The sequence below is a fragment of the Anabrus simplex genome, chromosome 4, assembly GCF_040414725.1.
Source record: "Anabrus simplex isolate iqAnaSimp1 chromosome 4, ASM4041472v1, whole genome shotgun sequence".
Lineage (NCBI taxonomy): Eukaryota > Metazoa > Arthropoda > Insecta > Orthoptera > Tettigoniidae > Anabrus > Anabrus simplex.
The window spans coordinates 139,569,808-139,587,666 of record NC_090268.1 but is presented as its reverse complement, the minus strand read 5'-3'; the positions used below and the strand labels follow the sequence as shown (position 1 = coordinate 139,587,666).

The window sequence follows — 17,859 nt, the reverse complement described above, 5'->3', positions numbered from 1 at the left end:
TACTAGTGATGCGTGTGTAACCTAAAAGTAAATTAAGTGCAATATTAAGAACGGCTTGTGACTGGAAAATAGAACATTCAATCCCAACCAATCTCCTCAAGAAAAAAAAAAGAAAAAAAAGAACATTATTGTTCCCATCCATAAGAAGGGCAACACTCTGGACTGTGCAAACTATCGAGCAATTTGTCTTTCCAGTGTGGCCGGAAAGATATATTCTCGCACACTGGAGACGAGGCTGAGACAAGAAGTAGAGGAAAAGTTGGAAAAAGAACAGTGTGCTTTCACGCCAAGTCGAAAAACACACGACCATATATACACACTAAGAACCGTTATAGAGAAACGAAGAAACGACTTAGACGAGGGAAGGATGTTCTAGCTGCATTTGTCGACTTAAAGGCCGCATTTGACTCGGTCCCCAGGGAACTGCTTGGGCAGCATTTGAAGACGAAAAGGTAACCAAGACTCTCTTATGCCGCATTAGGAGCATGCACAGTAGAGTCCAAGGAGTGGTGAGAAGAGCTGGTGAATGCTCTAGGGAATTTGAAATGGCGAAGGAGTAAAGCAGGGTTACAGCTTGAGCGCCCTTCCCTTTGTGATTTTCAGGAACCAAGTCGTTAAGCAGTGTAAAAGAAGAACTAAAAGAATTAAGGTTGGCAACTGGAACATGAGACCAATATATGTCCATGCAGAAGACATTCTGATTTTGGATGGGAAAGAGGAGGACCTCCAGCAAGCTCTTACTGAATGGGCTTATGCCTGCCAGGACCGTGGATGGAAGTGAATGCGAGCAAAACCAAGGTCATGCTGTTCACCAAATGACGAAAAGTCGACGAAAGTCGTGCCCCAGCCGGCGGAGGCATCGTCGACCAGGGTTGGGAAACTATCTCCCAACCCGTCTAAACTAGAACAGAAAAAGGGGAAGAAGAGCGCCCGTCCTGAGCGCTCTCGGACTTCCCCTGCGAAGGAGAAGTCATGCCCTCCATCTGGGGGATATGAGTCTGCGCCGGGAGGCACTCCTGCTCCCAAACCTGCGCGCTCTCCTCGTAGGGGACCCCCTCGCGCCCGAAAAGCGTCGAAGTTCTGGGCGGCACCCCTGCCATCTTTTGATGACGGGATGGATGTCGCGCTGTCCTCTACATCTACGGATGTAGAACTAGATAGTGTTTAGGCTTACGAGCATTTTGTCGCTCATAACCTAACACTCCTTTTATAGTCCACACTATGGCACTGTTACAGTGGAATTGTAACGGTTATGACAGGCATCTTGCTGAGTTACGTCAGCTTATTAGTGAGTACGCAGCGAGTATAGTCTGTATTCAGGAGACCAATTTCCGACCTGGTCATCACACGGTCTTGAGGAATTTCAAACTATACTCGACAGAACGATACTATGGTCACCGGGCTTCCGGAGGCGTTGGCATTTTTGTACGTTCTGATAGCTACAGCGAAGAGGTTCCATTAAGAACCCCTCTTGAGGCTGTAGCTGTTCGCCTCTCGCTGCCTGTCATAGCAACAGTGTGTAATGTTTATCTTCCACCAGGCCAGCATCTGAACATCAATGATGTCGCTGATCTTATGGATCAGCTTCCACCACCCTTCGTCTTATTGGGCAATTTTAACGCCCATCACCCCATATGTGGCTCTGAGACGCCTTGCCCCTGAGGAAGAGAGCTGGAAGCACTTCTATCAGATCTGGATTTATGTATTTTGAACACAGGGGAACCAACTCACTTTAGTGTACGTTTCGGCACATACTCTCGCATAGACGTTAGTCTATGCAGCCGAACGTTGGTTCCACTGTTTCGGTGGAATGCACACGCTGATCTCTGTGACAGTGACCATTTTCCCATCGTTCTTACTTTGTTGAATCATAAACCCGTCGAGGCTCCCCCTCGATGGATTCTTAAACATGCTGATTGGCCAAAGTACACATCACTAGCTGTCTTTCACGATGTCGTCAGGCGGACCGTCGGCGAGGAAATAACTTACATCACCCAAGATATTCTTGCTGCTGCTGGGGAGTCCATTCCGTTTTTCTCGGGGACTCCTCGCCGAAAACTCGTTCCTTGGTGGAACGATGAAATAGCAGCAGCCATCAAAGAACGCCGTCGCGCTAATAAGCGTTACCGTAGACAGCCTACTGTGGCCAACTTGGTAACATTTAAGAAAGTCCGCGCTAAGGCGCGAGTTCTTATTCGACAAAGTAAGAAGGCTTCATGGGAGAGATATGTGTCGTCCATGACGTCACATACTCCATCATCTCATGTGTGGACGAAACTTCGACGAATTTTGGGTATTCAAGGATCATCTGCTGTACCGGGAATTTCCATTGCAGGCAGTGTCGCCACTGATCCCCTCGCGACTGCTAACCATCTCGCTAGTCATTTCGCGGATGTCTCTGGCTCCGGGAATTACAATCCTGATTTCCTCCCTCTGAAGCGGGAGGCAGAACGTCATCACCTTAGTTTTGCCACCCAACCTTCAGAGGACTACAACGTGCCCTTTACGGAGTGGGAACTCCGCAGCGCCCTAGCGCTTTGCAAGGACACGTCTCCTGGAGCGGACAACATCCATAACCAGAAGTTGAAACACCTTAGTGATGATAGTCTACTCTATCTCCTTCGTGTGTTCAACCGTATCTGGATGGAGGGTGATTTTCCGTCTCAGTGGCGAGAGAGCATAGTCATTCCTGTCCTCAAGCCTGACAAAGATCCTAAGAATGCAGGAAGTTACAGGCCGATTTGTCTTACCAACTGCCTGTGTAAACTATTTGAGAGGATGGTAAATCGCCGACTCGTGTGGTGTCTGGAGAAACAAGGACTCTTTTTCCGAATACCAGTGTGGTTTTCGAGCCGCTCGATCCAACCACTGACCACTTGGTCCGCCTGGAGAGCTCTATCCAGGATGCGTTTCTCCGTTAACAGCACTTGGTAGCTGTTTTCTTTGACTTAGAGAAGGCCTACGACACCACATGGCGATATGGTATCCTTTCAGTCCTGCATCAATGGAGATTCCGAGGTAACTTGCCGGTATTTATTGCGAATTTTTTGTCCCTCCGTCTATTCCGTGTCCGAGTAGGGAGGACATATTCGCAATATTACGTTCAGGAAAATGGAGTCCCACAGGGATTGCCATAAACTGTATTGTCGCTGCTGCTGGTCCAGCAGTAATACCGTCGCTATATGTGGACGATTTTGCTTTGCACTATAGGTCGTGCAGTATGGCATTCGCAGAGCGACAATTACAGCAAGCAATTAGGAGGGTGGAGAAGTGGACCTTAGAACATGGCTTTTGGTTTTCTGCCACAAAGACCTCCGTTGTCCACTTTTGTCGTCACCGTACTCTTCACCCACATCCTGAGCTTTATTTAGGAAATGTCGTTCTTCCAGTTGTTAACACTTACCGATTCCTTGGGCTCCTTTTTGACAGTAAACTATCGTGGGAGCCAAACACGTGCGGGAGCTCAAAGTGCAATGCACCAAGAGGCTTAACCTCTTGAAGTTTCTTAGCAGCACTAATTGGGGAGCAGACCGCATGGTGCTCCTCCGATTTTACCGGGCAGACATTTTATCCAGGTTAGACTACGGCAGTGCAGCATATGGCTCAGCAAGGCCAAGCGTGCTTGGGGCGTTGAACAGCATCCACCACTGCGGGGTTAGGTTGGCGACGGGAGCTTTCCGTACAAGCCCCATTGCCAGCCTGCTCGCTGACTCTGGTGTGACGCCTTCACATCTGAGGCGCCAGCATATGCTTCTTTCGTATGCTGCAAATTTGTGACAGATGCCACTTCATCCAAGCTATCCTTGCGTGTTCAACAATGGCAACCGTTTGCTGTACGCTGCTTGTCCTCGAGCAACGCGGCCGGTTGGAATACGTTTGGATAGCATTTACCGATTGTTCGACGTACCTTCGGTTCCTTGCCTTGTCAGACAACCAAGTGGAGTACCTCCGTGGGTAGTACGCCGACCTGAAATAATCCTGGATCTGCACACTGGCCCGAAAGAAAACACGGACCCGTTGATTTATCGGAGGCTCTTCCTGTCGGTTGTTTGCCGCTATCCAGGTTCAGTCGTCGTCTACACGGATGATTCGAGGACAGACACGAAGGTGGGTTGTGCGTTCGTTGTCGACAATGATAGGTTTCTTTTTGCTCTTCCGGAAACCTGTAGTGTGTACACAGCAGAGCTCTATGCTATCCGCGAAACTCTTCGGTACGCAGTGTACAATGAGCGCCGACACTTTCTCGTGTGTTCTGACTCCTTGAGTTCGCTCCAGTCTATTGATACTTGTTTCCCTCGGCACCCTCTGGTGCAGCGGATGCAGGACCTGCTGGCCGGGTGTTCGGATGCCGGCACCAGAATCACGTTTCTGTGTCTTCCAAGCCATATGGGCATAGAGGGAAGTGAATTAGCGGATAAGGCTGCCAAGGAGGCAGTTACACTGCCCCCGTTGCCTTTCAAGGTTCCAGTAAGTGATATTCGCTCTCAGCTGAGACATCTGGTTATGGCCCATTTGGAGATGGAGTGGCAGGCCTTTCCACTTCCCAGTAAGCTGCGAGCGATAAAAGGAACAACGAAGGTTTTAAGGACTTCCCTTCGGGCTTCGCGGAGGATAGCCGTGGTATTATGTCGTCTTCGGATCGGCCATGGTGTCCTGACTCACTCGCATCTTGTGAAAGGGGAACCGCCTCCGATGTGTACCTGCGGCGAACACCTTACCGTGGTACACATCCTTACGGAGTGTGTGTACCTGGTCGATCTGCGCCGTAGTCTTAACCTTCCGAGTACAATCTCCCTTATCTTGCGAGATGACGAGCAGTCAGCAGACCTCGTCATCCGCTTTATGAGGGATAGTGGTCTGTTTTCTCGTGTGTGATGATGTCCTTTGTCCTTAGTGTTTTTTGTGTCAATAGCGCTTTTATTCCATTGACTTCATTTTAGTTTGTGTCGCGCATTTTAATGTGTTCTTTTAAAGTCTAATGTAAAGTACGTATATATATGTGTCCTAGCAAGCAATGCCTTATTCCTTTGTCTCCTGTATTTTCCCTTATTACAAAATATGGCATTGCGAATCAGATCCACTGATTGTTTTAATCTCATACTCATTTTCCATCACCATTTTTTAAAACTCTGGTTAGTGGATACGTTTTGAAATATTTACTGTCATATATCCTGTCGTCCATCTGGTTCCATTAGGGGCCGATGACCTTCGATGTTAGGCCCCTTAAAACAAGCATCAACATCATCATCAGTACCATCATATGTGGACCATCGTGAGTCTTCGCTACTTTTGATTAGTACCCCAAGATGACAAATACCATGGGTCTCTTTTACTAGCGATAAGTACCATTCTGAGGGGCATTAGACCTGGATTTTTGACTCCTTTATACATCAAGCATCGGGATTGTCTTTATAAGTGGTCCCTTGTCAGTAATACTCGTATTTATGATCTTTTTTGAGTCGGATCCTCTCTTTTTTGTTTGTTTGTTTTTCGTTTTTTTGGGTTCATGTCCATCCATCCATTCATTCTTCATGGCATTTTTTAATTTTGATCAGTGGATGATTTTGACCTTTTTGGATATTTCACTTTGTACCATTAGGGGCCGATTACCTCGATGTTAGGCCCCTTGAAACAACAGGCATCATCATCATCATCATCATCATCATTATATCGATCCATTGATGCCCACACCTCCTTTCATTTCTGTGATCCACACAAACATGGTAATAATAATAATAATGCTATTTTTTCTTATCACTAACTACTTTTTATTTTCTGAGCCGCCGAAGTGTCAGAATTTTATCTTGGAGGAAATGTTTCACCTTCCCATACTGACGTATTTAAGCACCTTAAAATACCACCGGACTGAGCCGAGATCGAACCCACCAATTCGGGTTCTACTCTGTGAGCCACTCAGCTTGGCTCCTCAGTTATAATACCTACTGTACTTTGAGCTTACGACGTTCGAGGCTTTAAAACCAATTTTCATTTTTTGCCAATGCTTATCGAACTCAAGTTTACATCAGCAAAACTCTTTCCTAAGTGTTCCATAGTTAAGAAGCCATTAAAACTATTGTTACTGGTCCTTCGCTTATCAGTAGGGCTGCGATACCGGATTCATTAACATACAGCACCAAACCTACTGTTCTTCTCTGGTGATCTGTGATAAAAGTGATTTATTCTCCAGTTGTTGTGTTGGTAAAGGTCTAACCAGTTATGCATTACAATACTTTGTTTAGAAGAGAAGTTCAGATGAGAAATAGTTCTACAGGGAAACCAGCACTGAATAATTTTATTAATAACAATGTTGTTATCGTAATAGTGCTTAGTTGCGAAATATTAGCATGCTTCTCTGTAAAGTTACCACATTACACTGTCTTGCTTCACACATTCATTATTCGACTTCGTAATTCCTAAATATAGATCGGAAGTATTTAACACATATGACTAAAGTGAAGTAGTTTTGGTAATATCTGGCATATTTGACTAATCGGACGTCCTTTGATACATAAGATAGTAAGTTAATACTGGAGGGTTCTTAGTATATTGCAGTCAGAAAATACTCCATGATTATGTACTTCCGAGGATGGGTAGCAGCCAGAAAGACGCTTCTATGTATAGTTAGATATCAAACATTGTCGGCACTTCTTCCATGCTGTCATACTAGTGAGCTTTTCATCGACAGGTGATCCCTTGTTGCGTGTATCGTGGAGGAGGCTCATACGGCGGCGGAGGTGAACAGATATATTTAATTAATTCATTTATTCATTTTATTACGAACATATATTTTGAATACAGTACTTATTTGGCAGTAATAAAGCTCGGGAAATACAGAAAACTCCAACGGTTGGGTGTGGGGTTTGCAGCCTCAAGTTTCCACGTAGAGTCTGTACCAGTATTGTCGAAATAAGATATCTAGTTAGGGAGTTCGCTCTGCATATGGTAGATAATCAACGATATCTTGGACTCCTCTTCGATGGCAAATTATCGTGGGAGTCTCACGTATGTCAGTGAAGAGTTAAATGCTCTACAAAATTCAATATAGGGTAAGAACACCAGTTTGACACTCTTAAGCAAACAAAATATCTATTGCCCACTAAATGTGCAGTATATTATAACATTGCCAACCAAATCAGTTGCTTCTATAGTTCTGTAGATTTATATTGCAGGCCTGAAATTTGCAAAATTAATTAGCAGTGAGTTGAAAAGTAGACCTGTTTTCTAGGTTGAAACGATAACCATTTGTTGACACGCAAAATAATTTAAAACACCATCTGTTGACACAGGATGGAACTACATGGTGACAGAAAAAATAAAACTCCCGCAGTAGGTTTACTATTTACATTTACTTAGCCCTACTTATTTTTTAACCCATAACGCGACACGTGAGTCTGTACTCACGTCCACGAAAATTCAAAATATCAACGAATTTCCAGAATATGAAACTGAAGCTGAACTTACTAACGATAATTCAATTAAAATGACACATTTTAAAGGATTTGAAATGCTGCGGGGAGGGATAAAATAAGGGTAAACTAAATTATAAATGCAGAATCCATAAGGTTTCTGTACCGGGCGGTACACCTCCGCGCCGCTAATTCAAACATTGCGCCAGTTGAAACTCCTCTACTGGAGGAAGCTTGAACTTTAACTTCCACATTAATGCTAAGATTTCTCAGAAGATGTCATTATTATAAATTTTGAAGAGTTCTGAATTGTGTCTTTTTCGATTTATTTTTGTTTTCTCTGTAGTAAGAAGTGTGAACATTCTCTTCTAAATGGCACTACTTAAGAACTACATTTGTGCACCCTAGTGCGAAGTGAAGGAACCCTTTTTTTTTTTGAAGAAATTTAGTGTTTAGAAGTTTGTTTTTTATTAAATTTCTTTCAGCCATCGTTTAAGTTGGCATTGTTAATCCTTTCTTTCCGCCAGTTTTGAAATTGACCAATCGCAAATTTCTGTAATTAATTTTCCACCAATCCTGGTTTTCTTCTCCAGTTTTGACATGTAATCTTTTGGCCGTCCAATAAAAAGCTTGTGGGCGGGTGTTATCATTCATGAAAGGTCTCGAATGTTCCACGAGGGTATATAAACTGCTGATTTTCTGGTCTCCTCGCCACTTCAGTAACTTCTTTCTTTGTGTCATTATGTAGCAGGGGGCGGGAAGCGCCTTTTTCTTCGGGCAGCAGTTCAATCATCAGGTAATGGCCGTTTTATAACTTATTTTCTTGTCAGCTCAGCAGTGTAACCCTCGGGGCGGGTTCGAAACTTTCCTCTTGTAACCTATATTTAAAATGTAAAAGACACATAAATTCTGTCTCTTTAACTACAAATTGGGATAGAGAGTGCCTAACCCTCTCGAGCTCCCATTCATTTTGTTTTGAGGTGACTACGTTTTTATAACTGTTTCCCTTCTACTCGTAATGTCATAACATTTTTCAACCGTGTCACCTCCGTAGTATGGGATTAGCCCTTGCATAAGCGGCCTAAGTGCCAAGTAGGTTTTAAAGAAGTGTATTAGGAGTGCAGTTACGCCTCCTCCCAAGTTGGTATTTTGGGGGCCATGTAATTGTCCTGCTTCTTTATTGAGTAGGCCTCAGTAGGTTGGGTATTTTTACCCCTGTTTTCATGTGCTTGGAGGACAGCTTGAAGGTGGAGTTTGGTGTGGCCTTTGATAGGCTTGAACTTTGAGAGCGGGTTGCTCTTTCCAAAATTTGGTTTCTGTGTGCCTCGAGCAGGCTTTACTGAGTAATAGGGAGCGAGTGCTCCTGGGCATGATTGGGGTTTTCTGCCTCTTTGTTAAACCTTGTGTATAGGTAAAGTTGGGCTCATTGCTCAGGGATTGTGTTTCTGGAACTTGAAGCCCAATATACATTAATAAACTGTAATTGTACATTCTTATTTTGTTGCTATATAACCAAGTTCCTGTTGTACTTATTATTTCTTGATCTTGAAAAGAAAATATAACCTTATTGAATTTTAAATTAACTTTAATTTCGTAAGTTGAGACCTGTTCATCCCAGCACCTTCTTTCACCTCTAACTACCACGGAGAACTCCGTAACACTTTCAAATAAAATTTATAAACAATAACAAAATTCAGAGCAGTCAGCAGATCTCGTGATCCGCTTTATGAGGGATAGAGATCTGTTTTATCGTGTGTAATGATGTCCTTTGTGCTAGTGTCTTTGTGTCAATTGCGCTTTAATCCAATTGCCTTCATTTTAGTTTGTGTTGCGTATTTTAATGTGTTCATTTAACATCTAACGTAAATTATGTATATATATATATATTTGTACTACCAGGCAATGGACTATTCCTTTGTCTCCTGTATTTCCTCTTATTTTATTAGAAAATAAGGCATTGCGAATTAGATCTACAGATTGTTTTAACCTCATAGTCATTTTTCATCACCATTTGTTTTCAACTCTAGTGAGTGGATACATTTTAATGTTTTAATTTCATGTCATATCGTCCATTTCGTACCATTAGGGGCGGATTGACCTTAGATGTTAGGTCCCTTTAAACAACAAGTAGGCCTATTATCATCATCTTTTCCCAATTTCAAGCCGTGCCGCGTTTGTTCACAGGTGTTTCTCAACAAGGTTACTCCCTGTTTTAGAGGGTAAATTTTATTCGTGTCATGGAGGATAACTTACCTGATAACGTAGGCGGTGTAGATGTTTGTCGGGATGGCTCTGGGTACAAGTTGTAAAGTGTGTAGGGCGGTGGAGGCGCCGTGTACTGCCATTCGTTGATATTCGGCGTGCGGAAAGCGGGTCTCTCGTTAGCAGGTGTAATCACTGCTACGATGGCATCTGGAACGAAAATCACGGCAGTCAGAATTTATCTTTTATTTTTCCCTGGCACACATACAGGCAGGCGGTAGCAGCAGTTGATGGTTGTTCATGAGTCATTACATAAGCATTTCTCTTAATAATAATTATAATAAGGGTCACAACAGTAGTATAAGTGGCCAGTTCTGGAACCGCCTCCGCCTCCGGCCTTCCGCAGAGGCCTCCTCCTCCACCACATGCCCCTTCGCAGGGGCCTCCGCCGCATTGACCTCTGGCAAGGTCATGTTTGTAAACAAAGCCAGGTGCTCTTGTTTGAAAAAAAAAATCCACGTGCTTTAATGACAGCTGTCATCCGCCATCTTAACGGGGCTAAACCTCATATTTACCAACTTAGGCACGTGGTGGCGGGAAATTTGAAAAATTCCACATGCTTTACAAAGCCACGCGCTTTTTTGACAAATATCATATGCCATCTTGCATCGCTTACCTCAGTGCTGCTATCTTTACGACACTGAACCCCATCGTGGTGGTGGATAATTTAAAATCCACTTGCTTTTCTGACAGCTGCCATCCGCCATCTTGCAGCGCAAATTCTTTAGTGATGCCCTCCTTACGGTACTAAACTTTACGAGCGGGTAATTTAAAATCCACGTGCTTTTTGACAGCTGTCATCCGCCATCTTGCATCGCTAACCTTAGTGCTACCCTGTTTACGGCACTACCTTTGAAATGTGGTGGCGGCAATTTGAAATTCTATGTGCTTTTTGACAAGCCGCCATCTTTAATCAACAGGGCACTGCAATGCCATCTTTAGCTACTACCTTTGAAATGTGGTGGCGGCAATTTGAAATTCTATGTGTTTTTTGACAAGCTACCATCTTCAATCAACAGAGCACCGTGCTGCTATTATTAGCTACTACCTTTGACATGTGGTGGCGGCAATTTCTACTTGCTCTTTTGATAACTGTGATCTTTAAAAAATAGCTGCTATACATAGGCTGTTAAGGCCTCCTCCTCCTCCTCTACATCCTCCTCTGTCAAGGCGTAGCTTTATCGAACATGCATCGCGAAGGCAAGAGTGTGCACGTGTTGCAGTGATAACATCATTATGCATGTTTAGACTTGCAGATCAAAAAAAGAAGTGATTGAAACAAAGCAAGACTATTGTCGCGGCCACCAAATAAGGCGGGTCAGAGTAATTACGCTGTTGCCAAGGTTATGTAGCAACTGGCGAAGAAATGTCTAACTGAACACATCATTTCGGAGCGCGAGGCAAGTTGTTCTCTCTCAAGCTCCTGATGTTACTTCATACAATATTTCAAAACAAATTATACTACATACAAGCTTCAGAAAAGACTGCTGATTTCAGTGATATAACTATTTTCCATATAAACCCCGTCAAATAATTATTAAAAATAAAATCTTGAACGAATAAATTTAAATCCGTAGAATCATGTATTGAAAATTTCAGTAAGCGACCAAGTTTTTATTTCTTCACCCAATAAAATTTTGTCTGTAAAAATGTAAAAAATTGCCTGACTTATATTTTTTATCTGAAACATATTTCCGTGAGTCTTGTAATTTTCCTGGAAAATGGCCCGGAAAGCGATCATGTAAATGTCGCTGGCTATGGCAGTACGGGGCGCGCGCGCCTTCACAGGCTGCAGGACGCCGTAAATACTTTCGGATTACATATTAATCCGTATCAGTTTTATTACATTATAACTTTAAATATTTGAATACTGTATATTGTACTGAGTAATATGGAAAAAGAACTACTTTACGGAATAGGTTAACGTTAATTTACAATGAATTAAGAACCGGTTTCTAGCTTCAAGGCAGTCTGATTTCTTAGTCACTGTCATCACACATCTCACTATTTGTCGAGTCGTCATTTACACTGACGAATGGCTCCATTCTTTCGTCCCTTACTATTTCCTTGGCCCAAACGTCTGTTTGAAGATTTTCCGCGCGATTGAAGCACTTTTCCCAATCTGCAGCAGTCACACGGTCGATGGCTTCTGACGTGAGTTTTTCTACGTCTTTTATTTTGAATGTCTTGGTCCTCTCTGCCACTTCTCTCTTGACTTGAACCCAAATCAATTCACATTCACTATCCATTTTAACTACACTTACGGTGCGAGCTCAACAGCTGCATGACGGGTAAGGTGGCCTGGAGCGGATGGGCATCAACTAATGAATGAATGAATGAATGAATGAATGAATGAATGAATGAATGAATACTGATCTGCATTTAGGGCAGTCGCCCAGGTGGCAGATTCCCTATCTGTTGCTTTCCTAGCCTTTTCCTAAATGATTTCAAAGAAATTGGAAAATTATTGAACGTCTTCCTTGGTAAGTTATTCCAATCCCTAACTCCCCTTCCTATAAATGAATATTTGCCCCAGTTTGTCCTCTTGAATTCCAACTTTATCTTCATATTGTGATCTTTCCTACTTTTATATAAACGCCACTCAAACTTATTCGTCTACTAATGTCATTCCACGCCATCTCTCCACTGACAGCTCGGAACATATCACTTAGTCGAGCAGCTCTTCTTCTTTCTCTCAGTTCTTCCCAACCCAAACTTTGCAACATTTTTGTAACGCTACTCTTTTGTCGGAAATCACCCAGAACAAATCGAGCTGCTTTTCTTTGGATTTTTTCCAGTTCTTGAATCAGGTAATCCTGGTGAGGGTCCCATACACTGGAACCATACTCTAGTTGGGGTCTTACCAGAGACTTACAAGCCCTCTCCTTTACATCCTTACTACAACCCCTAAACACCCTCATAACCATGTGCAGAGATCTGTACCCTTTATTTACAATCCCATTTATGTGATAACCCCAATGAAGATCTTTCCGTATATTAACACCCAGATACCTGCAATGATCCCCAAAAGGAACTTTCACCCCATCAACGCAGTAATTAAAACTGAGAGGACTTTTCCTATTTGTGAAACTCATAACCTGACTTTTAACCCCGTTTACAAACATGCCATTGCCTGCTGTCCATCTCACAACGTTTTCGAGGTCACGTTGCAGTTGCTCACAATCTTGAAACTTATTTATCACTCTATAGAGAATAACATCATCCGCAAAAAGCCTTACCATATATCATTTATATATATAAGAAAACATATAGGTCCGATAATACTGCCTTGAGAATTTCCCCTCTTAATTATTACAGGGTCAGATAAAGCTTCACCTACTCTAATTCTCTGAGATCTATTTTCTAGAAATATAGCAACCCATTCGGTCACTCTTTTGTCTAGTCCAATTGCACTCATTTTTGCCAGTAGTCTCCCATGATCCACCCTATCAAATGTTCTAGACAGGTCAATCGCGATACAGTCCATTTGACCTCCAGAATCCAAGATATCTGCTATATCTTGCTGGAATCCTACAGGTTGAGCTTCAGTAGAATAACCTTTCCTAAAACCGAACTGCCTTCTATGGAACCAGTTATTTTCACAAACATGTCTAATATAATCAGAAAGAATGCCTTCCCAAAGCTTACATACAATGCATGTCAAACTTACTGGCCTGTAATTTTCAGCTTTATGTCTATCACCCTTTCCTTTATACACAGGGGCTACAATAGCAACTCTCCATTCATCTGGTATAGCTTCTCCGACCAAACAATAATCAAATAAGTATTTCAAATATGGTACTATATCCCCACCCATTGTCTTTAGTATATCCCCAGAAATCTGATCAATTCCAGCCGCTTTTCTAGTTTACAACTTTTGTATCTTACTGTAAATGTCATTGTTATCATATGTAAATTTTATTACTTCTTTGGCCTTAGTCTCCTCCTCTATCTCGACATTATCCTTGTAACCAACAATCTTTACATACTGCTGACTGCATACTTCTGCCTTTTGAAGATCCTCACTTACACACTCCCCCTGTTCATTAATTATTCCTGGAATGTCCTTCTTGGAACCTGTTTCTGCCTTAAAATACGTATACATATCCTTCCATTTTTCACTAAAATTTGTATGACTGCCAATTATGCTTGTCATCATGTTATCCTTAGCTGCCTTCTTTGCTAGATTCAATTTTCTAGTAAGTTCCTTCAATTTCTCCTTACTTCCACAGCCATTTCTAACTCTATTTCTTTCCAGTCTGCACCTCCTTCTTAGTCTCTTTATTTCTCTATTATAATAAGGTGGGTCTTTACCATTCCTTACCATCCTTAAAGGTACAGACCTGCTTTCGCATTCCTCAACAATTTCTTTAAACCCATCCCAGAGTCTGTTTACATTTTTATTTACCGTTTTCCACCGATCATAGTTACTTTTAGAAACTGTCTCATGCCTGCTTTATCAGCCATATGGTACTGCCTAATAGTCCTACTTTTAAGACCTTCCTTTCTATCGCATTTATTTTCAACTACCACAAAAACAGCTTCATGATCACTAATACCATCTATTTCAGTTTCCATATAGAGCTCATCTGGTTTTATCAGCACCACATCCAGGATATTTTTCCCTCTGGTTGGTTCCATCATTTTCTGAATCAGCTGTCCTTCCCATATTAACTTATTTGCCATTTTTTGGTCACGCTTCCTGTCGTTCGCATTTCCTTCCCAATTGACATCTGGCAAATTCAGATCTCCCGCTACAATCACATTTCTTTCCATGTCGTTTCCCACATAGCTGACTATCCTATCAAATAATTCCGAATCCGCGTCAGTGCTACCCTTTCCCGATCTGTACACTCCAAATATATCAAGTTGCCTATTACCTTTAGAAATGAGCCTTACACCTAGAATTTCATGTGTCTCATCTTTAACTTTATCGTAGCTTACAAATTCTTCTTTTACCAGAATGAACACTCCCCCTCCCACCATTCCTATCCTATCTCTACGATACACACTCCAGTGCGGTGGGAATATTTCTGCATCCATTATATCATTTCTCAGCCATGATTAAACTCCTATTACAATATCTGGTAAATATATATCTATTAAATTACTTAATTCTATTCCTTTCTTTACAATACTTCTACAGTTCAACACTAACAATTTTATGTCATCCCTACTTGATTTCCAGTTCCCTGTTCCCTTATCACCGCTACGTAGGCCATCCCGTTTCCTTGAATGTACCTCCCTATTACCCTTCCAAACAAATTTCCTAACTTATACGTACCACTGCGGTTTAAATGAAGGCCGTCTGAGCGCAGATCCCTATCTCCTACCCACCCATTAGGATCTAGAAATTTCACTCCCAGTTTCCCACATACCCACTCCATAGTCTCATTTAAATCCCCAATCACCCTCCAGTCAGTATCCCTCCTACACAGTATTCCACTAATAACAATCTCCGCTTTCTTAAACTTCACCCGTGCTGCATTTACCAGATCCCACGAACCTGCTACGCAAGCGTAGCAGAGGGAGAGGTGATACTCCCACGTGGCGCGTCCCAGGTGGCGGATAGGGGGGTCCTAACCGGCTTGCCGGCGGACTTGAGGGAAATAAAATACCTCTCGCGGACCAAACACACACCCCCTGTGGGTGGGGGAGGCTGACGAATAATACACCCACGGTATCCCCTGCCTGTCGTGCGAGGCGACTAAAAGGGGCGACCAAGGGATGAATGAATTAGAACCATGAAACTACTCTTGATTCGTACCATCATGCGGGGAACACCATGGGTTGCATGTACTTGCGAGTAGTATCACTAACATGGTACGAAATATGTTTGTGATTCGTTGCAGTAAAAAGCCTGGCCTGGTGGATTCCAGTACCCGTGCGTCGTACCCATGTGTGCACCACCGCGGGTCTGGGCGTAGCCTATGAGTTATACCACTATATGTGCAGCACCGTGGGTCTGCGTTGCCTGTGAATAGTACCCACTATGTGAGGAACACCACGGGAATACCGGCGCCCGTGTTTAGTACACCTAGGTGGGGAAACTTCTCGGTTTGCGTTGGCTATGAGTTGCGCCATTGTGTGAGACACACCATAGGTCTGCGTTACTTGTACATATTGCAATACTTGTGAGTAGTACCATCTTTTGTGGAACACCGTGAGTCTTCGTTACTTCTGATTAATACCCCAACATGACACATACCATGGTTCTATTTTACTCGCGACATGTACCATTCTGTGGGGCCTTAGACATGGATTTTGCACCCCCTTTAGACACCAAGCATCTTTGTGCTTTATAAGTGGTTCCTTGGTCGGTAATAATGTTATTTTCGTTCTCTATTGAATCCGATCCACTGGTTTTTGTTTTTGTTTGTTTTGTGTTTTCTTGGGTTCCTGTCCATCCATTCATTCTTCATGATATTTTTTTATTTTTATTTTGGTCAGTGGATGCCTTTGTAATATTTGTTCTTTCATTTCGTACCATTAGGGGCCGATGACCTTCGATCTTAGGCCCCTTAAAACATCAAGCATCATCATCATCATCATCATCATCATTTACCAGATCCCACACATCTCCAACTATGTTGGTACTTATATCAGCTTGCCTTACGTTGTTGGTACTGCACCGTTTGGTTTATTAATGTTCCCGCGGTGACTTCCTCTATTGCGCCGCGTTGGAGCATTAATTAAATATACACCTGTTTAAACATTGCTCCGGCTACGAAATTCACAACTGGGTCAAGAATCATACCTAGACTCTGTATTATATCATTTATGGATAATTTACATCAAAACGGGGATATCATGTATGAACACGAGCAATAACAATAAGGTGCATATTCGTTTCTCAGGGTAAATTACTTCCATTGTATTCCCATATACTCTAGATACGTCGTAGGTTCCGTTGAAGAGTAGCTATATGCTCAATCAGTCATTCAGTTTCCGTACATTTAGGTAATTGCCTGATCAACGCTTAGTATTCGGGATAAACAAATTCAATTGATACATATATTATCTTATTACTACGCACTATAAGTTACTTTAAGAATAGAAACGCAATAGTAATACTATATCTAGTTTATTAGCATGCTAATATATTGTAAAGTGGAATATCAATGCATCTATCGGCAATAAAGAAAAGAAAGTCGCACGAAATCACAAAATCATTCTTAAATTCTTGACTTCTGAGATAAACATAGTTGAAAATCTTTAAATTACCATTATATTTGTTTACATTTACGTTAACCTTCAATAATATATCATATTTTCAGTATTTAAGTTGATTCATGGGGAAAGGTAGGGACCAAAACTTTATTCATCAAGGGGGAGTTTAATATCTTCCTGTTATTACTGTTTGGGACTGTCTTTGGGGCATCATGTCTTTGGGTTTTCATCTTTCCTTTTGGTCTGTTTGTCTGAATTTATTTGGATACTTGTTTGGATTCTCACTTCTGACTCATCACGTCACGAGATAAGTATTACGTTGTTTAAATCTGGGTTCAAAAACACCAATACAGTTATTAACATTCCAATCATAGCTAAAATTGAGTAAATTAAAACTGTACACCATCATATGTACATAATAAACCAAACATCCTTACTACAGAGTGCCATAGATATAATAGTAAATCAGTCTAACCTGCGAAAATCGTGCCACGAATTCCTAATCATATGCCAGTGTATTTACTTATATTCTCAAATATCTCTTCGCTGTGCCAAGATTTTGTCAAAGAAAACCGTTCCTCATATTAGCGTTGATGCGCTGAACTTCAAATACATATATATGCGAGACTCCATTTTATTCTGGTATATTTATATTACGTAACGTATAATAAAGAAGTAACCTATCACTACCTTCAGCTTGAATGTCACTACGAAACATATTATGTTTGGCTCAAGTCATACACTCACCATGGCCTGAATCCTTCATTTGCAGTGCTAATTCTAATATAAATATTATATGTAACACAGGAATTCGCAATTCAATCAGCTATCCCTTACTCATGCAACGAATAGAAAACGTATCTCCTCATACTAACAACATCTTGCCATACTATTACCACGAACCTGCTACGCAGGCGTAGCAGGGGGAGAGGTGATACTCCCACGTGGCGCGTCCCAGGTGGCGGATAGGGGGGTCCTAACCGGCTTGCCGGCGGACTTGAGGGAAATAAAATACCTCTCG

At 42.1% G+C, this 17,859-nt stretch overlaps 1 protein-coding gene across 1 annotated transcript in view; it reads right to left on the bottom strand.

The window, feature by feature from the left end:
• Positions 1 to 352: 352 nt before the first annotated feature.
• The window catches only part of LOC136872504 (uncharacterized), a 122,715-nt gene continuing 105,208 nt past the window's right edge, over positions 353 to 17,859 (bottom strand). The window contains exons 4-5 of the mRNA XM_068227365.1: positions 9,660 to 9,818; positions 353 to 657 (exon numbers count right to left, since the gene is read on the bottom strand). Coding sequence (XP_068083466.1) covers positions 353 to 657; positions 9,660 to 9,818 — 464 coding nt within the window. The remainder of the gene's footprint in view (positions 658 to 9,659; positions 9,819 to 17,859) is intronic.